Source organism: Pocillopora verrucosa, chromosome 7, assembly GCF_036669915.1.
Source record: "Pocillopora verrucosa isolate sample1 chromosome 7, ASM3666991v2, whole genome shotgun sequence".
Lineage (NCBI taxonomy): Eukaryota > Metazoa > Cnidaria > Anthozoa > Scleractinia > Pocilloporidae > Pocillopora > Pocillopora verrucosa.
In genome coordinates this window covers 1,474,322-1,500,169 of record NC_089318.1, presented here as the reverse complement: position 1 = coordinate 1,500,169, position 25,848 = coordinate 1,474,322, and the positions used below count along the sequence as shown (strand labels likewise).

Below are 25,848 nucleotides of genomic sequence, written 5' to 3'. Positions count from 1 at the left end.
TCCCCGAATGGGAGCTCGAAGCACGCGGTTTATCACCCTGCCAACTTGCTCGTCGCGCCTGTCAGGATCCGGTAATCTCCAAAACTGTACATATCGACCTAAGCTCGAAAAGAGAATAACTATGAATAACTATGAAAAGTTGAAAATGCATGAGCGTGCCAGCTAGTTTAAATTGTCATATTCTTATCTAACTTTTCCTTTCTCTTTCTTTCTTTTTTTTGTGTTTTAGCAGTTTTCTTACGTAAGAGGAATGTTGCCTCATTGCTATGCAAGCAGTTCACTTATTTAGCTCAGTGGATGGAGAGAAACAGGCTCGACTTCTCTCAGTTGGTTGAAGTTAAGTTTTTCATGATCTTTCCTGCGGCATGTTCCCTACAGACTGATATCACGTAAAGCACCCGACAAGTTTACCAAGGATAAGATTTCAACTAGAGTCAGAGATCAGACGAGATTTTTAAGCAATAACAATAAAAAAATTGAGAAATATAACCCCAACGAAAATACAAATTCTGTTTCTGTTCCAGTGTAATGAAGGGCTTTAATCCTCAAGAATTTTTTTTTTATTTTGGAAAAAAGCAAGCTATGAGTTAACTACGGTGGCCTCTGGAGGACATACCACATTTTTTATTATTGCGCGATAATCTCATTTATCGCGCGATAAAATCAAAATATCGCACGATAAATGGAAATTATTGCGCAATAAATGTTAAATTATCGCACGATAAATGGGAAACATGTTAGGTCGCATGTACGGTGGCCCATAGAGGTCATGCCACACTTTTTTATCGCGCGATAAATGATAACTTATCTTGCAATACTTCTGCGACACAGCTTTGTGAATCAGTACAGTAAAACTTGATTTTTCAAGAAAGAACTTTCCATCTGTTGCAGCCATTGTCGTCTCGTCCAGGGAAACAACGTGCGTGACAGCCGATCACGTGCGACCTAACAAGTCCTATTTATCGGACGAATGTTGATTTTATTATCGCGAGATTAAAAAGATTTATCGCAAGATAAAAAAAAACAATTGCGCCACCATAGGGCCACTGTATCTATGGGCCACCGTAGTACCTAGCTAAAGAACTCACAGTATCAAGACGTCCATCCTACGCAGCAGTCCGCATGGGAGTCAAATTCGTTGCATCTCTGCCATCAACGTCTGCGTAGTGATCGATTAACAGTTTCACAACATCTAGATGACCAGTAGCAGCAGCGGCCCACAAAGGAGAGCAACCTTCAACGGCCTCGTCGCAGTTCCTCGTGCTTCGATATCTGCTTTGAAACTTAAACGAATCTTAACAGAGTCTAGGTTTCCATTTCGAGAAGCAATTATGAGAGGAGTTGCATTCTCGTTGCTATCTTTGGTCTTGGAACCGAGCGCAGTTTTCCTTTCTTCACTGTCGAGCCGCTTTAAAAGATTAGTCAGATTAGAAGATCCATCACGAGCAGCTTCATAAATCTTTTGTATGGTGGATTGCTTATTACCCATTTTTCGCTACACCTAAGCGGGACTTTCCGTCTCCTCCAAGATTTCCATGAAAGAAATTGTATTAGTGATGGAAAAAACAAACGCCAGAACTTTTTTAACCTCGCGACCTAGTCTCCAAGACAAGCATTTGTAAACTCAACCGTCACGCTAACGTATTTACTGATCAGATGGGCTGAAGCCGATATGTCATTCCATTCCTTTTGAAAAAGAGGTAGTTATTGCCTCATCCGAGTGAAGGACCGGAATACGAATTATTTTCGTAATCGTTTATGTATATTAAAAAAACAATGATGTTACACTGTTTTTTCTTAATATACATGATCACTAATGAATTTCGCAACCATTATGCTAAATTTCCACAAGTTGTCAATCACTTATCCTGTTTGGGAAAACAGGAAGTCTGAAGCGTATCTTCTGTTTCGAGGAGGGGAGGAAAAGAAATTCAAATATAATTTTTAAAAGTCATCCTACTTCATTTTATTTCTATCTTGATCGCACTGCAAACAGTCTTTGCAGTGTGCACTTAAAAATGTTTCACTTTCGACTGAGGAATATAACTGTACTATCAAGTTATTGCTGTCTTTGCTATTTATAGACAATTTATCTATGCCGGATTCATATGTACATAATAGCGTAACATATGATCTTAACACTGAGGTTACCTGTAAATCACACAATAGTCTCAGGTCTCTTTATAACTTCTAACGAAGTTCGAAAAGGAAAGAATCAATCCCAATCAAAACACAGAAACACCAGCTAAATAATCTCAATTAAGTCTACTGGCTAATCAGCAGGATGTTAATTATCATCCCTGATATATCATATCATTGTGCGATTGCCCTTTTTTACTTCATCAGGCTACAATTCATACCCAGTGTGTAGTCTACAACTGCATTTTCTACCTAGTCTAGAGTTTATATATAGAATGCACTTTACAAAAAAGCTGCTAATCGATCATATCAAAGTCTCATTGCTGAGGCACTTTGTTGCAAACCTGTATTATTAAATTTAAAAGCCGTGTAAACGCTAATAGAGGGAATTATATTTTTTTACTAGCACTTCAAATGCTTTTTAAACATCTTTCAAATGCCAAATTTTACTTGGATTTTAAATTTCACACACAATAAAAGTTAAAACCGTATGAAGACTGTGACTAAATTTTACCATTTGGAGCCGCTGAATACTCGAAAAAATATTCTAGTCATAAAATACCTCTTCTTTTTTTTTACCTGAATCACCTTCGGGAAAGAACTAACGGTGACTCAACCTAAAAAACTGACGGAAGATGGTCGTAGCGATCAGACACGTATGCATACTAAAAAGCCCGAACACTTCCTAAAAACTAAAAACTGTACCAACTGAAAAATTAGATTAGGTATTATTTTGGAAAAAGCCTTTTAAATAAGCCATTATAGATCTTAGGTTTGCGTGCTACTTTCTTTTTCGATCGCAAGTGTGAATAAAAGAGCAGATCTTGTCAAAACTAATCTAACATTGATTGTTCTAGTTCACCGATGATGTCTTCCATGCTGGGTCTCGCTTCAGGAGCTCGTTTCAGACATCTCCGGATGAGAGCTCGCAGTGTTCGATTTTTCACCATGGCAACTTGCTCGTCGCGTCTGTCAGGATCTGGTAGTTTCCGGGTGCAAATCTGACAGAGGAGAACTCCGAAACTGTACACATCAACCTATGCTCGAAAACAAAATTACAGTTTTAAAAAAATTTATAGTACACCTAAGTTCATTATCAATGGCTGCAAAAAGGTTTAAGTTTGATATAAGTGTTCTTGCTACTTTGAGACTATTTATGTCTAATCTAGTTCGCCACGTAGGAATGGTGCCTCGTTGCTGACCCATAGAGAAATCTAGTCTAGCTCTACAGTGGGGCATTCTAAAAGCAGAAGATTTAGGCTCGACTCTTCTCAAGAAGTCGAAGTTCACTTTTTCTTATTAACCTTGTTTCTGGCATGTCTTATCACGAGTTCCCTTAAGACTATAGACTATACCTAAAGCACACGAGCGGTTACCCAGGAAAAGGGTTTAATCGCATTCAAAGAACAGACAATTTTTATCCCGCCCAGTCGACAAACTGAGTTAACTTCTTATTATAAAAATACTTCACCAGACTGTTTACTGTAAACACAAATAAACAATTCAGAAATATAACCCAAATATACAAATGTACACATACCTTGGCAGTTTGACTCTCTGTAAGTGCCTCAGGAGCACTGTATATCCTAGAACCAGGACAGGCCGTCATAATGTCTCGCTTGAAATTAGCCGTGCCATAATCCGACACTTTGCCTCGCCATTGGTCAGCTTCTCGCCACAGTAACACATTGGCACTGCTGATGTCGCGGTGAATGATGGGGGATGGTTTCTTCAGGTGAAGATAGTTTAATGCTCGAGCCACGTCTAAAGAGATGACAGACACTTCAGTGGGAGAAAGAGATCGCTGCTCTGACAGTGCTCGTAAACTTGTTTCCATGAGCTCTGTGACAAACAAAGGAGTTCCTTCATCGTTTGTTGCTCCAATGAACTGAAGCAAACAAGGGTGGTGACATCTGGAGGCAATATTCATTTCTCTCTCGAACAACTCCCGATAATATGAGGAAGATTTCAAAAGATCGTCATAGATTTGTTTCACGGCAACAGTGCACCCACAATATTTGCCTTTAACTACAATTCCCCAGCCACCCCTACCAAGGCACTTCTCTGTCAGTTGAATCTGATCACGTGGAATGACCCAGTCAGGTGATTGTTGGCGCGAAAGTTTATTTAACGCCTGTGAAGTTGCTGAAAGAGAATCTTCCAGTTCGTCTACCTGCTGTTCTTTTTCCTCCAGCCGCCTCTCTAAGGAAGAAACCTCTTCATCCTCTTCTTGTAGTTGATCTTCCGCATTTTTCAAGTGCTGTGTCTTCTCCCTCATTTCTCCATCTCTCTCTTGTAGTTGCCCTTCAGTATTTGTCAACTGCTGTGTCTTCTCCCTCAGTTGTTTATCTCTCTCTCTCTGTTGGCGATCTTTTTCTGTTAGTTGTCCATCCCTCTCTTGTAGCTGCCTCCTGATATCTGTCAACTGATTTCCCATCTCCCTCAGTTCTTCATCTCTCTCTCTTAGTTGGCGATCTTTTTCTGATAGTTGTCCATCTCTCTCTTGTAGTTGCCTACGGACATTTGTCAACTGCTGTGTCATCTCCCTCAGTTCTCCGTCTCTGTTTCTTAGTTGCTCTTGAACGTTTTCCCGCTGCTGTGTCAACTCTGTAAATAGTCCTTAGATAATGAAAATAGAACAAGGAATTTTTCAGTTTGTCTCGCAGAGCGTGAACCGAAAACTCAAAACATATAAACATATTCCTCTCTCCCACCCTCCCCCCCCCTCTCTCTCTCTCTCCCTCTCTCACTCTTTCTCTCTGCAGATTGAAAATAGGGCATTTTTTGTAACTTCAAGTCTCTTTCGGATATCTTGCGTAAATAACATGATTACATCGTCCTGAGTAGTTCAAACGCTTTTATGCAGAATCTACAACACTCTCTTAGAATCTTGTGGTCAACCGTATCAAAAACAATTTTTTACAAATTTTTAAACGTTTCAAAGGTTACGAAACTTCCCTACTCCGTGGAAAGTACTTTTTAATTGCATTTCAACTCAAATTTTCATTGATGAGATAGATATCCGACTCATTTAGCATATTTTGGGCATTCACTCACTTTCCACAACTAAATATTTTGGGAGCAATTCACAGCCCAAAAATATTTAGCAAGATTGTAAGTTTTGTCATAGACAAGAGCTCACTTCGAAACCTTTCAACATTTTAAAACTTAACTTTGCTGCTCTAAAGTCAAATTCTCACCCAACTTGTAGCGATTGAGGTTTAAAACAGTTTATATGAAAACAACATTATTTTGCCTAATTGTGGCACACAAAAAAACTTAAAGAAAAATTTTTTTCGGGGAAATTTTGGAAGTTTGAAGGGAAGAGACTTTGCCGGGTGACATAAGTGCCCTATTGTACTAATTTTGAATGATAACAAATTCATGATTACCTAAAGCCCTTGAATAAACGTTATGTGTCTGAGTTATTTATTGAAAAACAAGCTTTTATTCCACAGCACTTGTGTTACCAAATGTTTTTTCCGTTGGCGAGAAGGAGTGATAGATATTTGCAACGAGGATTAGGGCACTTTTGTAACGATCAACTTATGCCACATAAACTGTTGATAACTCTGCTGGTGGCTTTCCAACGAATAAAACAATTCATGTTATTTGTGTTTCTATAAAAAAAACCCGTTTAACTCATGTGAATTATTGTTCTTTTATTTGATGACAGTCTTCATAGGGGTATGCCCAAGTGGGGTGGGTGGGAGTGGTTGACATGACGGTCAGTCTATCAGTTGTACTAAAATGCGTAATAAGAGGTTACGCTTGATTCGAAGCCGCCATTTTCCGATCGGACTGAAAAGCAGCACAAATTGAGTTCAATACCCTGTGAAAAGCCAACGGATTGGTATAAGACGGCAGTTTCCTCAAAAGTATACTGATTAATGTTGTCTGGTATTTATCTGCTGTCGAAATGTCATTCAGCTGCCTATATATATTTATAACGTATTTGCATGGTATTGTCAACAATACTACAACCGGCCTACTGGCCGGCTTTTGGTAAGTGCTCCATTCCCGGGGAAGAATTCCATGTGAACTCTATGAAAGAGGTGGAGCCTAGAAACTCGTGGGTAAGTATCAGAATAAAATTCCTAAAACAGCCCAATCTGGGCAGTTTCACCCCTTAAATAAGTCATTATAGTAGGAAGGAGCAAAAAGGAAAGCAAGCGCGAAAAATATAGAATGAGGCCGGAGGGGTAGAAACTGGAACAGAAACTGGAATCATGTTTAGGTTAATAGGTAGTCCAGAAACAAAAAGAATTGTTGAAAAAACCCTTCAATTTACATAGTATATTTTATGAAATAGTTTTTTAGGTGCTTAAGGTTAAGGTTGACGTTTTCAAGTTAAATTTTGTCAGTGTCGCTTTTCGTTTTCTTGTTATGGCTAAGTAGTCCAGGAATGGGACCAATTGTTTAAGAGCCTTTTAGCTGGTTAAGGTTGACATTTGCAGTTTAAATGTTCAAAAAGTCTCTTTTCATTTTCTTGTGAAGGTTACTTAGTCAAGGAACGGAAGGAATTGTTCAAAAGCCTTTTAAAGAACAGAAGATATTTTAAAGAATGATTTTTCGTCAGTGTTGTAAACACGGACGTAATGTTACCTACATTAAAACAAAAATAAAGGATATTACAGTGCACAGCAGAGGTGAGCCCATGTTGACGAAGTAAGCTTATGAGAATCAGTTCACTGAAGAAGAATAAAGGTATCCTCTGTCCGTGTTAAAGGTGTCCATAGTACGCGGGTTAAATGTAAAGACAATATGAGGACATTTCCCCGGGACAACAAAACCTGTCCCTTATAACGAGGGGGCGTCCGTGAAGAGGGGTGCGATGGTACAACTGTGATATTTTTTTTCGGAACCCGTCTAATTATAGGACAAAAATGCGTACAATTAAATAAGAATTTAAACTGGTTCCATAACCGGCTTGGGATCGGTCTGGAAATTGTCTTTGCCATAGATAAAACGCTGGCGACCATTGAGCTTCCGGCACTCCTTCGTTTGAATGAGACTCGGATTAAAAAGTCGCATTTTTCTGTGACATATCACAAAACAAGAATTGATTCAGAACTGTTTTGTGGTTGCATCCCACTGCTAACATTAATAGAGAGGTATCCCTGATGTCACCTATTGATGTTAACGTGCTAACCAGATGCTTGTTAGCTCTTGAAACGAGGTTCTTTTGCTTCCGTGGCTGGTAAAATAAAATAAAAAAAGGCTTGCTTGTAAACAGATATCTTTCCTATATTCTGCAGCAATTTTTGGTTAAATTAGTTGAAAATGGAATGTCTTTGTCCAGCTGTAAAATTTCATACGGCAATCCACTATTTTGAAAACCAAAACAACCTGTGTAACGTCGAAAAATTTAGATTTTGTCTGATAATAATCACGTTACAGAAGTGCCATATTTCACGTTACTAAATTGCCCTAAAGTTACCGAAGTGCCCTACACCACGTTACCAAAAGGCCCGAAAGTTACTAAAGTGCCCTACACCACGTTACCAAAAGGCCCGAAAGTTACTAAAGTGCCCTACACCACGTTACGAAAGTGCCCTGAAGGTACCAAAGTGCCCTATTTTAGGTTACCAAAGTGCCCATCAATCTCTCTCTCTCTCTCTCTCTCTCTCTCTCTCTGGGTAAGTTTTATATCAAAAGACGTTCAAACTTAGGATTTATATCATTTTGGACTCTATTTTAGATTACTTGGCACCCAGCCTGCTATCCGTGTAAAAAATATTTGTAATATATTCAGTTCTCCCCCGTTACCCAATATCGTTACCTAAAAGCTCATAACAGAACTCACTAATCTTTCCTACAATTATTTTTCTTTACAAATTTGTTCCTCCACAAGATCCTCTTACCTGATCTCGTCTTCATTTCCCTTTTAACATTCTCATTCAGGTCTTTTTGGGTTCCAAGAACAAATCTACCCCCTCTTCCTTCACGGACTCCACTTCCAGTTACTTTATTCTTAGAAAAAAATGGAAAACACATAGCAACTTAGGAGATAAAAACATTTTGGTACATTTACACTGAATTTCCCTGCCAAACGAAATTAAAAAAATCTGGGACTTGCAGTATTTTTATCAGGAACTTAAATATTACGTTTTTACATGATTTGCCTTAGTTAAGATAAACATAATTAAAAATACCCATGCCATGCTCAAGTTGAAATTGGAACTAAATGCGCCTTAGATAGCCACTTTTAAAATAACTTTTTACTAATTTATCTGAGGCCAGTTTGGTAAGTTATTTTTTTTTAATAGAGTTCTGTTTTGCGTATTCTCCAGTGGACCCCCTGAAAACCACTGAGGTCTCTTCTTTAAATGTGCACTGTTATAATATATATGTATTGTTATTGTTATTTTTTAAGTATTAGCTAACGGACTCTACTCATTCTATTTAAACTATTTTTATATCAGGAGCGTTTAGCTCGTTGACCCGTTACAAAACATGCTTCGAGCGAGTTCATGCCATTGCTGTCAACGATGTTTGGACGTCATAAGTTTAGCCTGCATACGAATTGTCATGATCTATTTCACACGAACTCCCCATGTGATGATTCCATAACGGCAAATTGCCCTGGAAATTCAAGCTTCAAGCAATTCAAGATGATATCAAATGTACAACAAAAAGACTGATGAGCTTTTAGGAACGCTGTAGAGGGATGTCATCGGCTTATATACTGTCTGATAATTTCATTCCTTATGACAGCTTTTCCGCAAGTCTTCAGCGCAAATTCATTTTGACTGCTTGTTTGATAAGGAAACCAGTCATAATACAACAAATGCGAACGAAATCAACCGATGCTAAAGCCAGACCGTAACTACAAATAAACTTTTACTGAAAAGTAAGTCACACTACAGAGTTAAGGAAAGGCCTACAAAAACTTTTAGAATTATAATAAAGGATCAGTGTGCTCTTACTGTTTTGCAATTCATGTCGAATCATCGACCGTCAGTAATTACTTCAAATCTTCTCGGTTTGCTGCGTGAACTTTCATTTAAATTGCTTTGTTTTCGTTGTACAAACATTAATCGGACGGGTGATCATAAGTCTGTTAATTTGATTAACAAGTCGACCGCGGTAAAGCCCGCCTGCAAGCTTAATCTAATGACTTGCTATTGCTTGAAAGCCACCATCAGATTGAGTTGTATTTATTTCACGCATTTATTTATTAATTTTTTTAATACTAGTCTCAAATATGGAACACTTCAAGAGAGGCTATGAGGTTCTGGTTTTTTTTTCCTTTCGGAGGGGGGGAGGGGGCATATAAATATATAAACATATTTTCAGTAGTGACAGTCAATTTTTAATGCACCAACTTGATCCTTCCTTTGACTATCACAGCATCGTAATGAATATTTTCATTCTTAAAAGAATGAGTTTAGAAACCATTAAAGTAAAAGAAAGGTAACCAGGCGTTAAGAAGGATCATCGATACAAGATCCTATGGGGAAATAAACGAAGAGTTCTCCCACTGCATTAGGATGCTTACTGTGATAATTTAGGGAAAATATATAAAGCCTTAAAATCAAACCTTTCTCACCTTTCTGGCCTCGATGTTCATGGTACCCAGTCCTCCTTTCGCAGACAGGATGCCTCGGGCTTCGTCGGTCTTGCAGCAGTCCATTACTGTTTGACCATTCTTGTCGACAAGCTTTGGATCTGCGCCGAGATCTAACAACGACTCCAGCATTTCTTTCAAAATGTCTACTTTTTCAGGTCCTGGTACAAAAGTAACGGCTAAATGTAAAGGAGTGTTTCCTTGGTTATTAACGGAATTCACATCACACCCTGCATATAAAATTAGCTTCATGGTCTCAACACAGGGAAGCTTACACGCATCTCGCAAATTAGCGTTTTTACGAACAGGAGTCTTATGCCATACAGCCAAGTGCAAAAGTGTATTTCCATCACGGGTACGAGGCTCTAAACACAGAAATCTTTGAAGAAGATCAATCATGTCGCCATTTTTCATTTCCAAGGGAACTTGAACTCTGGTGTACATCACCAAGAGATATAGAGCATTAAAAAGCAATATCTCTTGCGCCACATTTTTTTTCTCTTCTTCCAATTCTCCAGGCTTCAAGGTTTCGGACAGTTTCCTGTTTACATCGATAACCTTTTCAAAAATATTCTCGATAGTTTGTGGACTCAAACTGTGACCACTCTGCACCATTTTTGCGAGTACATCTATGAGAATTTCAAAATCCCATGTTGTTGGAACATTGGAACTCATAGCTATCTCCATCGCCCGTGTTCACAAACCAACACAGAGTTCGTACTCCTCAAAGTTAGCTGCGACAAATCCTTGGTAACGTATCGGTAACCATAGTATTATATTGTCAGTCCCTAGGATTCTCTCTCTAATCATGAGTCCCTCCATCTGGATAGCATGATCATCACCTTCTAAGAGAGAGAGTTCCTCAAGACTTTGACTCTCTGTTCTAGTGATAAGCTTCCACTGGTTCCATTTTCTTTTTAAGCAAAGGACATGACGGATCCTCATACCTCTCCTCCATTCCTCGCTTCATGAAACTAAACGCTTTTTCAATGTCATCACGAACAATAGCAATGGTGGCTCCAAGAAGCTCAAGAGCATCAATTCTCTGTTCCTTTGAACATTCTGGTCGGTTGATGAACCACTCCACCATTTCAATTTTACAATTATTACTGGCTTCAAGAAGTGGTGTTAAACGGTTTAGATTTTGTGTTTGTTTTGCTCCTAAAGCAAGCAACTCACAAACTAGCTGAACGTGACCCTGTTTCGAAGCACAATGAAGACACGAGCTTCCCTCGTTGTCCTGTAGATTTATGTTTGCGCCGTGTTTGACAAGATAGGAAGCAACATCCAGGTGGCCGTTGTAGCATGTTACTATCAGAGGAGTACTATTGGAATTAGTGCGTGCATTTACATCGGCCCTGTTCTCAACCAAACAGTGCACAATATCAAGGTGTCCCATGAGGGCAGCAGCTCTCAACGGAGTCGAATTGCTCGATGTTCTGCATTCGACTTCGGCGTTTTGTTCGATCAAGAGTCTCACGACATCAAAATGACCTTTAGCAGCAGCGACCCACAAAGCCGTGCAATCCTCTACAACTTCTGAAAATTTAACACTCTCGATCTTAATCGTTCCACGGGCCTCGATGTTTGCTTCATAACGTAAAAGAACCTTCACAAAATCCAGTTTTCCATCGCGAGCAGCGATGATGAGAGGAGTGGCTAGGTCGTCGCCATCTTTGATTTTTGTTTCCAGAGCGGCTTTTCTTGATTCGGTGTTCAAATCCTTAAGCAAATCAAACAAAGCATAACCTTCGTCACGATCAGCTTGATAAGCTGTAGTTACCACATCACGAACGGGTGCTTTATTACCCATTTCAAATAACACAAATTCAAAACCTCTAAATTCTGCTACGCTCGACTTGAACTGTGTGAGCAAAACAACAAACACATTGATAATTTTACGGTCAGAACTTTGCATAAGCAGGCTCATTGATTTCAGCTGTCACGGTAGGGAAACAGGTCATTTTACTGATGTTTGGTTCAGTTTATATGTTGTAAAAAAGAAGTACGAGTTGTTTCATCTCAAAGAAAGGTTTCCTGATGCAAATCATATTCATAAACCTTTTTATTTTCTTTCTGAAGAAACACTCGGTTGCGTTACATTGTGAAGAAGTATGCATGGAGAGGCGTTGTGCAAAATATGAATAAGATATAATTTCGCTCGTACACGGTCTGGGGCTCTAAATCCACGATGTGTCTTTCGCTTTTTTTTCCCGAAGACTTAGAAACAGTTCTTTCCAGTCTATAGATTATGATCTATTTATGATCCTCGAAACCAGTTACAGCGATAGAGGTCATTACACGTGATCACACCATCAACACACGTAATTAAACGATCACACTCTTAAAAAATCATCTTATGATGGTAGAAATGGGCGGAACTATGGGCTTGAGAGCAGCGGCCCATATAGCTGTGTAACCCGTGATAAACTTAGCACTATACCGTCGTGGGCAACTTTGAAAGTCCCTCAGGCTTCGATGTCTGTTTTACAATTTTGAGGGATTTTTACAGAATTCAGGTGTCCGTTAAGCGGCGATGATCAGAGGATTAGTAATCTCGTTGCTTTCTAGGGTCTTCGTTACGAGAACGGTTTTCTTATCGTCGGTGTTCCGCCGCTTTTAAAGATCTTATACAAGCTGCGTCTTTTCCAAAGTGAATCATGCCCATAACTGTTGTTTTGTTTTGTTTTGTTTTTTCCAATGAACATTCTGGCATTACGCTATATTTACTGTTACGCATGAATCATTCCATGGATGCTAATCACTCGTCCTTTCCGAGAAATCTGGCATTCTGACACATACTTTAAGAACCTCTTTGCTCAAGGATACTTAAGACAAACGGATTTGAAAGCCATTTTTATACACCTCCTGTCGTAAAAGAAACAAAGAGCAAATTAAACGAAGAGTGAAAAGAAGGATGAAATTCCTTGATAACTGATTCATAGTTACTGTTGTAACAAGGAACTACAGTGACGTAAAGTTTTTTCGAAATATGAAATTCCAAAATCTAGGATATGGACTCCGGAATGTGGACTCCTGGATGCGGAACCCAGTTTAGGAAAAAACTAAGACAATTCAAGAATAATAAACTTTCATCTAATTTTCATAAAGTTAAAAACGAAAAAACTCAGTAGCAGAGGCTCATACCGGTACCGAGTGTAGCATGGCTTTTAAAGAGTGTTCTATTTTTCGGCTGGCCATACCAGTCCTACAATTAGAAATAGAAGTTCTTACCGGAGAGGACAAAAGTTTGTCAGGTCAATCGTCCTTTACCAAAAAAGGAAATCCATTGAACTGAACAAAAATGTGAGGTATTGAAGTTCTGTTCTCTTGAAATCATGCCCCAATTTCCCGGGTGCCGCAGACCACGGGACGGTTATTGAATTGTCCAGAGTCCCCCGATAGCCGCTGACCACAAGTAGCCATTTTGATTCAATCGATTGCTCATTAAACTTAACTTATAGAGCTTTGTTCTGAGTTGCGAACGATCAACAGCGATCCAAGAATATTTCTCCACCGCCAAAAGCTTCATTTCAGCCCTTTCTTATTATCACGAAACAAGGTGAGCTTTGTATTTTGAGCAGTTATGGCGTTCGCGCAGAACGTGAGAGATATTCTCCTACAAATTACGCGCGCTCCTTTTTAATTTTATGTTTGAAACGAGTGCTTTACATTTGAGGTAATAGTTTAGCTGTAAATTAAAGAAAATGCAGTTGAAAATACATTGTTATCGTAATGAGAAGTTTCCTCATAGTTACTCCACGGAGTGATAGAGTTAATACATAAATTTTATTGAAAATACTTTATATATTTGTGGCCAACAGGCTTCAAGAATTGAGACTGACAGTTTTGTAGAGACAGAAGTTCCAGCTGATAAATACTACGGAGCCCAGACAGCGAGATCAAAGTTGAATTTTCCAATTGGTGATGACACTGAACATATGCCGCTATGTTGATCTGATCCTACCTCTCCAATAAATCTCGTTCTAAAATATATTGTATTTATTACTTTATATCAATGAACTTTGCTAGTGAATACCTCTCACTAACCTAGTTTGGGGTCTGCATCATAAATTACTGACCAATTTTTATTCTGCTAATATTTGTGGCCCAAGCGCAAATCAGGTCATAAATTAAGCGGGAACACTTAGGTTCTGTCACTTACAGTACGGACCAGGAAACGAGGGTAGCAAGATGTTTATTATCTCTGGGTTCAGGTAGAGGAGGAGGTTTTTTAATTGAAACAAACTTTTGAATTTAGCAGGTTGTGCAGCGAAATGTGACCTGCTAAATTGACCAATCATCGCCCATGTACTGACTGAAAGATCTAATAATGAATTCTGACTTCTCTAATGTTAGTAAAAGTATTACTTTAAGCAATTATCTGTCCAGGAACACTTTTCATCAGTTAACAGGAATGGTTCAGAAAGAAGGTAAAAGAAAACGTAAGTGATATTTTTTAACCATGAGCTATTACAACTGGGCATTATTCAACAAAATGTAATGATGGAAAATCATTTGGTTACTGTTAATTCTCAGTGTGTTGTTGTTTTTGTCTTGTGATTCGTGCATTTGGTACCTTGAAGAAAGCAGCTGCAAGGGTTAATAAGGAGTTCGTTTGGATGCAGATGTTGCTGATAACATCATGAAAGCAGCAGATGAGGTACAAAACATTGGATTAACCCTTCAACCCCTAAGAGGGACTAACATCAAATTTCTCCTCACGATGTCGCACTTGAATTACACATTAAGGTGACGAGAATAAAAGAAACGATCACCAAGTAAAAAAGCTCTCGATTATTAAATAAATTCTCCTTGTGAGCACCTTGGCAAATGTATATAGTGAATTTTGTAACCGTATTATGCTAAATTTCTACCATATGTCAATCATTCGTCCCTTCTGGGAAAACAGGAAGTCTGAAGCGTATCTTCTGTTTCGAGGAGAGGAGGTAGGGAAATTCAAAGATAAATTGAAAGGTATCCTACTACGTTTGATTTCTATCTTGATCGCACTGCAAACAGTTTCTACTTAAAAACGTATTTCTTTTGATTGTGGCCGGAATGTAACTGTACTTTCAAGCTATTGCTGTTTATAGACAATTTATCTATACCGGATTTAAATGTACATAATAGCGTAACATGTGATCTTTACAATGAGGTTACCTGTAAATCACACAAAAGTCTCAGGTCTCTCTGTGTTCTTTCTAACGACGTTCGAAACGGAAAGAATCAATCCCAGTCAAAACACAAAAACATCGGCTGTGTAATCTCAATTATGTTTGACGGCTAATCAGCAGGATATTAATTATCATTCCCTAATCTATCACATCATTGTGTGATTAGACATTTTTCTTCAAAAGTGTGTGGTCTACAGACTGCATTTTCCACCTAGTCTGGAGTTTATAGGTAGCCGGAATGCACTTGACAGAAAAACTGCTAATCGATCATATCAAAGTCTCATTGCTGGGGCATTTTGTCGCAGATCAGCATTAAAACGGTTGGAATAGTTCGAGTTAAGTCATAAATTACGGTTTAGGCTTAAAGCACATGCGTGAGATTTAATATAGGCTTCAATGACTTTTGAATTTAAAAGCTGTGTAAACGCTATCGAAGGAATTAGTTTTTTTTTACTTGCACTTTAAATGCTTTTTAAACGTCTTACACATGTCAAATTTTTTTTCACAGTAAAGTTGACGAAATCTAATGTTTTGTATATGCAGCGACATTAATAAGTTAATCAACCCTGAAAATACCTTTTAAACGCTTCTCTTTAATCGATTTCGCTATTCCCTGTTACTGACAACAGTTGTGTTCAATATTGCTAAAGCCCACAGCTCAAATGAAACGATGGAATTTGATCGCAAAATAAAGCGCAGGAGAATGATGCAAAACGCTTGCTTGGTAGCCACGCAGTCATTTAACGAGGGAAGTCATTTGCCTCGCGAGTTCTCCCGAATAGCGTGGTATTTTCTCGCACGTTGAGGAGAAATCAGCGTTGAAGTGATCGGTCGCAGACGACATTGTGAGAAGCTGCGCAGAGGAATGGAGATTCTATGCCAGTTAGACTTTAACTGCTAAAACAAATTGCCAATGAAATGCTTGAAAGAACTTATGTCGCATCTATTTCACCACGTAGGAATCGTGCCTCATTGCTGACCCATAGGGAGAACTCAGTGTAGCCCTATAGTGGGGCATTCTAAAGGAAGAGATACAGGCTTTACTCCTCTCAGGAAGTTGAAGTTCACTTTTTCTTATTAACCTTGTTTCTGACATGTTTTGCCACGAGTTCCCTTAAGACTATAGATTATACCTAAAGCACACGAGCGGTTACCCAGGAAAAGGGTTAAATCGCATTCAAAGATCAGACAATTTTTCATTTTTTTTAAATAAACAAATTACGACATCTGAAAAATACCTCTTCAAAGCAGAGAAGTCGTTGCTAGCGGAGATGGAATAGTTTGCACCGAGCCATCGATCTCTGGAATGATAAAACAAATTATATAAAAAACATGAGGAAATCCCTGGATCAAGTAATAATTTGTTTAAGAAAAATCGAAAGGTTTTTGAGCTGCAACTTTTTTTTGGATGTCGAAACAACCTTTCACCATACATTTCTTTCTAGCAAGTTGCATTGTGTGACTCGTGGCGATCCCAAAAATCTTTGCGCAAACACAAGGATCCGATTACTGGTAACTCATTCATTAGACCTTGAACGACCGTGCCATATTAACCCTTTCAAATCCTATTTCGAATGAATCCTATTAAACTCTTTCTGGTCAGGCCTTTGGCAGATCGTGCAAAATTGCACGATGACGTAAACCTTTTCGGAAATGCTCGTATTACGTCCGATCGCTCTGAAATTCCGACTGTGGCAAGTAAACATTCTAAGCCAATCACATAGCAAATTTTAGCTCCAAGCTGACCTTTCGAGCCCTTTCCGGAAATCATTTTCGTACGACTTCAATCTGCGATAATGGCGTCTGGTGCGAAGCGCCAGAGATACAGCGTAGCTGAGGCTTTAGACATCATTTTTGAGGATGGAAGTGAGCATGGTGGTATGTCTAGTGGTGAGGAATCTGAACTAGACAGAAAACTGGAAAATCCTAGCGAAGAATCGAGGTAAGTAATCTATAAACATTCTTGCGATATTTAAATGCGTGACGCACGTGATGTTGAAACAGCGTAAAATTAAATTTACTTTTACTTTTCTCGCTCGAATCCTTGTTTTTTGCCTTGAGATAGACCTGTAGATGTATATTTGTGAATGTAAAGCAATATATATTGTGATCAAACATGATTTTGGAGCGACAGAGTAAATAATCTTCAATGGAATTTGACAACGCAACGAGCTAAATTATCAGCCGATGACAGATCGATCGCATGACGCAGTGCGCGTCCGAACTAAATCAAAACAAATCCTTTATTTCAAAACGATAGTTGTATATAGATCGACCTGTACATTATCTTGTATGTTTTGTATGTTTTTTAGATGTGGTTCTACTTGTTACACGCTAAAAATTCTCAAAAAAAACAAATTATGCTCGAGAATGAGTGGAATGATATAAAATGACAGTTTCCGGTTTCACTTCTGAATTGTTTACTCTTGAAAATACTGGTGGTGCATTGCAAATGAAAGGCTTTTGATATATGTTGCGCTTTATGTATTTTGAGGTTGATTATCTCATTTGTCCCTGTTTCAAGGCAAAATTTCAGAAGTCAAACAAAGAAATATAGTTCCAATGGTTGCACTGTAGACTTCAAGAGGGATTAGTAAATTTGGGCTTGGGGTGATGATAAGATAAGGTCAGACTGATTAGTCCGTATGTCAATCTTCAAACAAAGAACAATAGTTCCAATAGTTGCACTGTAGACTTCAAGAGGGATTAGTTAATTTGGGCATTCCACTTCTGAATTGTTTACTCTTGAAAATACTGGTGGTGCATTGCAAGTGAAAATCTTTTGATATATGTTGCGCTTTATGTATTTTGAGGTTGATTATCTCATTTGTCCCTGTTTCAAGGCAAAATTTCAGAAGTCAAACAAAGAAATATAGTTCCAATGATTGCACTGTAGACTTCAAGAGGGATTAGTAAATTTGGGCTTGGGGTCATGATGAGGTCAGACTAATTAGTCAGTGTGTCAATCAGTGTTGACAAGATATGTGTAACACGTCTCAGATTTGTTATCTTTCAACCAATTTTTTATGGAGATGTTGCCCATATAACAAGGAACCTCTTAAGTTAATTTTTGCCTTATTACTTTGTATTATTTGGGTATCACTTAATTCACAGTTCAAATTTAGATGATATTTTATGCTAATTAATGTTAGTTTGAAAGCATTCAATGAGTTGTTTCCTTTTTCTTGGAGAGGAAACATGCATTTCAGGAAAGCTTATTTACTGCTGTTTCAAGTGAGGTATAGCTTACTTCCCTTGTGTAAATACTTGGTGAGGAATAAATTTTTCAATAATCTGGGTCCATTTTTATGGTTTTGGGGTACAGTTTGGAAAAAAATTCTAATTAATTCCATATTTGTTCTTTTTCAGCCAGAGTCTCTGGATGTCTTGCCCATAAGATAAGGAATATTTTATCTTAGAAATGTTTCCTTTTTTGCTCCAATCCATTCAGGCTCAGGCTGTTTCAAAGTCAAAAGTTGTACAATAATTTATGCAAATTGTATGCCATTTTCTTAGCATGATTTAAAATCCATGGATTTTTGGAGGCTAAATGTATTTTTTCAAATGAGATATAGCACTAATCACTAGTGTAAATACTGTTGACAAAAAAAAATAAAAGAAAAAAGGTTGCCATCATTTGTCGTTTTTTTAAGTTTACGCAAAAGAGTTAAAAGCACTGCTATCTATATACCTACATTGCATATACTTCTTCATTTTCTTCAGTCGGTGCTATAAATTTCTAAAATAAAAAGTCAAACCTCAACCAGTTTGAGTCAGCCTGGAGAATAGCAATATCATTTCATCATTCAGCTTAGTTTCAGTGTTCTTTTCCAAAAAGCGATAAAAGCGGTAGCGGTGTATCGGCTTATGCATCTTGTTGTTGTGTTTTGTTTCCGATCACCCTCAGCCGCTGTAAAATACATGAATTATTGAATCTAGAAATGGTTGACTGTAAAGAACCTGTGATGAACATGGTACTTATGTACTGGAGCACGAAACAATGAATATTGTGTTTACAGGGAAAAAAACGAAAGCTATATATTTGATTAATTACCAATCAATACAGAGACGTTTGCTAAATTATTACAACTCAGTTTGATCAGCTGATTGACAGGAAGTTAACCATCATACTGTTATCTATCATATTACTTTACTATCTGACATTTTTCTTCACCATGCTATAATTGATACCCAGTATACGGTTTGGAGACTGCATGTTATACCCAGTCTACAGTTATACTTTGAATACACTTAAAAAAAAACTACCAATAATCATCTCAAAGTCTCATTATTTGGGCGTAATGGTCCGTATTCAGTCACAAATAGCCGTCGAGGCGCTAAAGATCATACGTAAGATTTTAAAAAATAGGTTTAAAGAACAACTTTAAAACCACGTTTAACCCTTTAACTCCCAGAAGTGATTAACATGAAACTTCTCTTCATAATATCCTCACATTATCCAGCAAACAGGTAATGAGAATACTCAAACTTATCAGGTAGAAGTTGTTATCTTGATCTAACAACAAATTCTTATAACTAATTTACAAGGAAATGTGTAGCAGCTAAAGAAGAGAATTAACATCAAGATCTTGGGAGTTTTTAGGGTTAATTATACTTGAATCACGTTCGGCAACATGCTAACGGTGAATCTGACTAACAAACTAATGGAAGATGGTCGTGGCGATCAGACACCTATCTGAAATACTTCCGACAAACCGACACTAATGAAAAATGGATAGAGATCCTTTGACCGAGGATCTCTAAATTCAACAAGAAAAAGCCTAGTGTATATCTCTGTTTTCGATAGATTAGAGAGGACGCGAAATCACAGTTGACGCTCGACTTTTCGCTGATGCTTGTTATAATTCGGGATGGTAAGCTATCTTATCTACCTAGCACATTGACGTCTTCTATATTGCACTGGAAAAAGTTCTGCTAGCCCCGATCGATAACATCAACAACTTAACAAAAATTTTCTGTATATAAAAATTGCAAAGCTATAAATGATAATCAGACTTGTTTTAAATCTTAGTGTGGGCCAAAACCACTGTTATCATGTTGTAGTAACATGTTTGTGTTTTTCTGAAAATAACCTATTTTAAACTGAAGATAATTTGTCGAAAAGTCCTTAAAGTCCTTGACTGACTCGATAATTGGAATGGTCATGAAAAGGCAACAACATGCAAATCTAAGCTGGTTCAACTTTGATTTAAGTTCGGCCGATGAAACGTTCACCATCTCAAAAGCAAGTCTTATACAAGAAAGCATATTTGCACTGAGCCAAGAAAAAGCCAGTTTACACAGGCCATTTTAGATCGAAGGTTGCTATGTTTCATTTCAAAATCAATCTTTCATTGGTAGTTCGAGTTCGAGTTCACCAACGATGTCTTCCATACTTGGTCTTACATCAGCATCTTGTTGCAGGCATCCCCGAATAAGAGCTCGAAGCACGCCATTCGTCACCCTGGGAACTTGTTCGTAGCGCCTGTCAGGATCCGGTAGTTCCCGGATGCAAATCTCACAAAGGAGAACTCCAAAACTGTACACATCAACCTAAGCTCGAAAAGACAATAACAATGAAAAGCTGAAAATGCATGAACGTGCCAGCTAGCTTGAATTTCCTTATTTTTATTTATCTTTTCCTTCCCCTTTCTTTTCTTTTCTTGTGTTTTAGCAGTCTGCTTACGTCAGAGGAATGTTGTCTCATTGCTATCCAAGCATCTCACTCATTTTAGCTCTGTGAAGGGAGAGAAATAGGTTCGACTTCTCTCAGCTGGTTCAAGTTAAGTTTTTCATGATCTGTCCTGGGGCATATTCCCTACAGACTGATGCTGCGTAAGCACCCGACCAGTTAACCAAGGATAAGAGTTCAACTATAGTCAGATATCGGACGGAATTTTTGTCCCGAGCACTTCACAGATTGATTTTCAATCTTATCATGAATTAACTTTATAGCGATCATAATGAAACAATTGAGAAATCTAGCTCTAATATTCAATTTTCAGACACACCTTGACAGTTTGATGTTTAGTATGCGCTTCAGGTGCACTGTATATTATAGCACCAGGACCAACCGTCATGGTATGCTGCAAAACATTAGCCGTGCCATAATCTGACACTTTGCCTCGCCATTGGTCAGCTTGCCGCCACAGTAACACATTGGCACTGCTGATGTCGCGGTGAATGATGGGGGATGGTTTCTTTAGGTGAAGGTAGTTTAATGCTCGAGCCACATCTAGAGAAATGACAGACACTTCGGATGAAGAAAGAGGCCGCTGTTCTAAAAGTGCTCGTAAACTAGATTCCATGAGTTCTGTTACAAACAAAGGACTTCCTTCATCGTTTGTTGCCCCAATAAATTGCAGCATACAAGGATGGCGGCATCTGGCGGCAATGCTCATCTCTCGCTCAAACAATCTGCGGTTGTGATCAGAAAGTATCAACTCGTGTAACTGTTTGACGGCGACAGGGAGGCCACAGTATTTGCCTTCGATAACACTTCCCCAGCCTCCCTTTCCAAGGCATTTGCCCGTCAGCTGAATCTGATCCCGTGGAATGACCCAATCAGGAGTCTGATGGCGTGAACGTTCATTTGGCGCCCTGTGAGCTTCTGAAAGAGACCTCTCCAGTTCGTCTATTTCGTGCTGTTTGGCCCCCAGCAGTCTTTCCAAAGAAGTAAATTCTTCATTTTTTTCTTGTAGCTGCCCTCGGACACTTGTCAACTGATTTGTTATCTCACTAACTTGTCCATCTCTTTCTTGTAAATGCCTCCGGACATTTGTCAACTGATTTCTTATCTGCCTCAGTTGTCCATCTCTCTCTTGTAGTTGCCCTTCGACGTTTGTCAACTGCTGTGTCTTCTCTCTCAGTTGTTTATCTTTCTCTCGTAGTTGCCCCTGAGTATTTGTCAATTGCTGTGTCTTCTCCCTCAGTTGTTCATCTCTCTCTCGTAGTTGGCGATCTTTTTCTGATAGTTGTCCAACTCTCTCTTGTAGTTTCCCTTGAGTATTTGTCAACTGCTGTGTCTTCTCCCTCAGTTCTTCATCTCTCTCTGTTAGTTGGCGATCTTTTTCTAATAGTTGTCCATCTCTCTCTTGTAGTTGCCTACGGACATTTATCAACTGCTGGGTCATATCCCTCATTTCTACATCTCTGTTTCTTAGTTGCTCTTGAACGTTTTCCAGCTGCTGTATCAACTCCCTAGATAGTCCTTAGATAATAAAAATAGAACAAGACATTTTTCAGCTTGTCTCACAGAGCTTGAACCGAAAAGCCAAAACATATTCTTCTCTCTCTCTCTCTCTCTCTCTTTCTCTCTCTCTCTCTCTATCCGTGTAAAAAATATTTGTAACATAAAAGCCCATAACGGAACTAGTCAGTCTTTCCTACAATTATTTTATTTACAAATTTGTTCCTTCAGAGATCCTCTTACCTGATATCCCTGTAGTTTCCCTTTCAACATTCTCATTAAGGCCTTTTTCGGTTCCAAGAACAAATCTTCCCCCTCTTCCTTCACGGACTCCACTTCCAATTACTTTATTCTTAAAAAAAAATGGAAAACACATAGCAACTTAGGGGATAAAAACATTTTGGTACATTTACACTGAGTTTCCCTGCCAAACGAAATTAAAAAAAAAAAGGGCCTTGCTGTATTGTTATCATGGATTTAAATATCACATTTTAACATGATTTGCCTTAGTTAAGATTAACAGAATTAAAAATATTTATGCTATGCTCAAGTTGAAATTGGAACTAAATGCGCTTTAGGTAGCCACTTTTGAAATAACTTTTTACTAATTTATCTGAGGTCAGTTTCGTAAGTTATTTTTTTGTATATAGTTTTGTTTTGCGTATTCTCCAGTGGACCCCCTGAAAACCACTGAGGTCTCTTCTTTAAATGTGTACTGTTCTAATATATATGTATTTTTATTGTTATTTTTTAAGTATTAGCTAACGGATTCTACTCATGGTATTTAAAATATTGCTATATCAGGAATATTTAGCTCGTTGACCAGTTACAAAACATGCTACGAGCGAGTTCATGCCATTGCTGTCATTGATGTTTGGACGTCATAAGTTTAGCCTGCATACGAATTGTTATGATTTATTTTACACGAACTCCCCATGTGATGATTCCATAGTGGCAAATTGCCCTGGAAATTCAAGCTTCAAGTAATTCAAGATGATATCAAATGTACAACAAAAAGACTGATGAGCTTTTAGGATTATTATGATAGTTGCCAGTTATATTATGCGCTGTAGAAGGATGTCATCGGCAGTTACACCTTCTGATAATTTCATTCCTAATGACCGCTTTTCCGAAAGTCTTCCACGCAAATTCACTTTGACTGCTTGTATGATAAGTAAACAAGTCATCATACAACAAATGCGAACGAAATCAACCGACGCTAAAACCAGACCGCAAAACTATACAAATAAACTTTTAATGAAAAGTGAGTCACACTACAGAATTAAGGAAAGGCCCACAAAAATTTTTACAATCATAATTAGGGATCGGTGTGCTCTTACTGTTTTACAATTCCTTCCGATTTATCGACCGTCTGTAATTACTTCAAATCTTCTCGGTTTGCTGTTTGAACTTAAATTTAAATTGCTTTGTTTTTGTTGTACAAACATGAATCAGACGGGTGATCATTAGTTTGTTAATTTGATCAACAAGTCGACCGCGGTAAAGCCCGCCTGCTAGCTTTATCTAACGGCTTGCTATTGCTTGAAAGGCAAATTGCTTTCTTTTCTTTTTCTTTTGGGGTGGGGGGAAGGTGGGCATATTGACATATCAACTGTCTGATGGGTCATCTATTTTCAGTGGTGACATTCAATTTTCAAAGCACTGAATTGATGCTTCCTTTGACTATCAGATCATCGAAATGAATTGTTTTTATTCACAAATAGATAAGTTCGGAGACAATTAAGTAAAAGAAAGGTAACCAGGGGTTACGAAACATAATCCACACAAGATCCTATGGAGAAATGAAATAAGAGTTCTCCCATTGCGTTAGGATGTTTACTGTGATAATTTAAGGAGAATATATAAGGCGTTACAAATGAAACCTTTCTTACCTTTCTGGCCTCGATGTTCATGGCGCTCAGTCCTCCTTTTGCAGACAGGATGCCTCGGGCTTCGTCAGTCTCGCAGCAGTCCATAACTGTTTGACCATTCTTGTTAACAAGCTTTGTATCTGCGCCGAGATCTATCAACAACTCCAGCATTTCTTTCAAAATGTCTACTTGTTCAGGTCCTGGTATAAAAGTAACGGCTAAATGAAGAGGGGTGTTCCCTTGGGTATTAACGGAATTCACATCACACCCCGCATATAAAATTAGCTTCATGGTCTCAACACAGGGAAGCTTACACACACCTCGCAAATTAACGTCTTTACGAACAGGAGTCTTATGCCATACAGCCAAGTGCAAAAGTGTATTTCCATCACGGGTGCGAGGTTCTAAACACATAAATCTTTGAAGAAGATCAATCAAGTTGTCATTTTTCATTTCCAAGGAAACTTGCACTTTGGTGTACATCACCAAGAGATATAGAGCATGAAAAAGCAATGTCTCTTGCACCTCACTTTTGTGCTCTTCTTCCAATTCTCCAGGCTTCAAGTTTTCGGTCAGTTTCCTTCTTCCATCGATAAGTTTTTCAAAAATGTTCTCGATAGTTTTTGGACTCAAACTGTGACCATTCTGCATCATTTCTGCAATTTTATTTGTGAGGAGTTCAAGCTCCAGTGTTTTTGGAACATTGTAATTCATAGCTAACTGCATTGCTCGTGTCCACAAACCGACGCTGAGTTCGTACCTCTTCAAATCAGCTAGGAAAGCTCCTCGGTAAGTTATCGGGTCCCGTAGCATTGTATTATCAGTTCCAAGGATTCTCTCTCTCACCATAAGTCCCTCCATCTGGATAGCATGATCATCACCTTCTAAAAGAGAAAGTTCCTTAAGAGTTAGACTCTCTGTTCTATTTTGATAAGCCTGCACTGGTTCCATTTTCTTTTTAAGCAAAGGACATGACGGATCCTCATACCTCTCCTCCATTCCTTGCTTCATGAAACTATACGCTTTTTCAATGTCATAAGCTTTAGAATCATTAGCAATGGTGGCTCCAAGAAGCTCAAGAGCATCAATTCTTTCTTCCTTTGAACATTCAGGTCGGCTGATGAACCACTCCACCATTTCAATTTTACAATTATTACTGGCTTCAAGAAGTGGTGTTAAACGGTTAAGATTTTGTGTTTGTTTTGCTCCTGAAGCGAGCAACTCACAAACTAGCTGAACATGACCACGTACCGAAGCCCAATGAAGACACGAGCGTCCATCGTTTTCTTGTAGATTTATGTTTGCGCCGTGTTTGACAAGATAGGAAGCAACATCCAGGTGGCCATTGCGGCACGTTACCATCAGAGGAGTACCATTGAAATTATTGCGTGCATTTACATCGGCCCCTTTCTCAACCAAACAGCGCACAATATCAAGGTGTCCCATAAAGGCAGCAGCTCTCAACGGAGTCGAATTTGTCGATGTTCTGCTGTCGACTTCGGCGTTTTGTTTGATCAAGAGTCTCACAATATCAAAATGACCTTTAGCAGAAGCGATCCACAAAGCTGTGCAATCCTCTACAACTTCTGAATAATTACCACTCTCGATCTTAATCGTTCCACGGGCCTCGATGTTTGCTTCACAACCTAAAAGAACCTTCACAAAATCCAGTTTTCCATCGCGAGCAGCGATGATGAGAGAAGTGGCAAGTTCGTCACCGTCTTTGATTTTTGTTTCCAGAACGGCTTTTCTTGATTCGACGTCCAAATCCTTTAGCAGATCAAGCAGAGCAGAACCTTCGTCAAGATCAGCTTGAAAAGTTGTAGTCACATTACGAACGGATGCTTTACTATCCATTTCAAATAACACAAATTCAAAACCTCTAAATTTTGTTACGCTCGA

General features: G+C 38.5%; 1 protein-coding gene, 1 long non-coding RNA gene and 1 pseudogene across 2 annotated transcripts; 1 reads left to right on the top strand and 2 right to left on the bottom strand.

The window, feature by feature from the left end:
- Positions 1-1,941: 1,941 nt before the first annotated feature.
- On the bottom strand, positions 1,942-11,522 carry LOC136282213 (protein fem-1 homolog B-like; annotated as a pseudogene).
- Positions 11,523-16,660: 5,138 nt separating this feature from the next.
- Positions 16,661-18,522, top strand: LOC131785097 (uncharacterized). The gene is made up of 2 exons (XR_009340259.2): positions 16,661-16,828; positions 18,256-18,522. It is a non-coding gene; the product is annotated as an uncharacterized lncRNA (long non-coding RNA).
- A 22-nt stretch (positions 18,523-18,544) lies between these two features.
- On the bottom strand, positions 18,545-25,848 carry LOC131782250 (protein fem-1 homolog B). Its single transcript, XM_066170475.1, has 4 exons — positions 23,968-25,848; positions 22,319-22,427; positions 20,898-22,096; positions 18,545-20,439 (listed from the first exon to the last, which is right to left on the bottom strand). Exons 1-4 carry the CDS (start codon positions 25,801-25,803, stop codon positions 20,230-20,232), a joined length of 3,354 nt encoding a protein of 1,117 aa, XP_066026572.1. The 5' UTR covers positions 25,804-25,848; the 3' UTR covers positions 18,545-20,229.

Coding starts and splice junctions, on each gene's coding strand:
- LOC131782250 (XM_066170475.1), bottom strand. CDS start 25,803: ATGGATAGTAAAGCATCCGTTCGTAATGTGACTACAACTTTTCAAGCT. Junction 22,428..23,967: donor TGAACATCGAGGCCAGAAAG/GTAAGAAAGGTT, acceptor TTTTTTTTTAAG/AATAAAGTAATTGGAAGTGG. Junction 20,440..20,897: donor CTAAACATCAAACTGTCAAG/GTGTGTCTGAAA, acceptor TTTCGAGCTTAG/GTTGATGTGTACAGTTTTGG.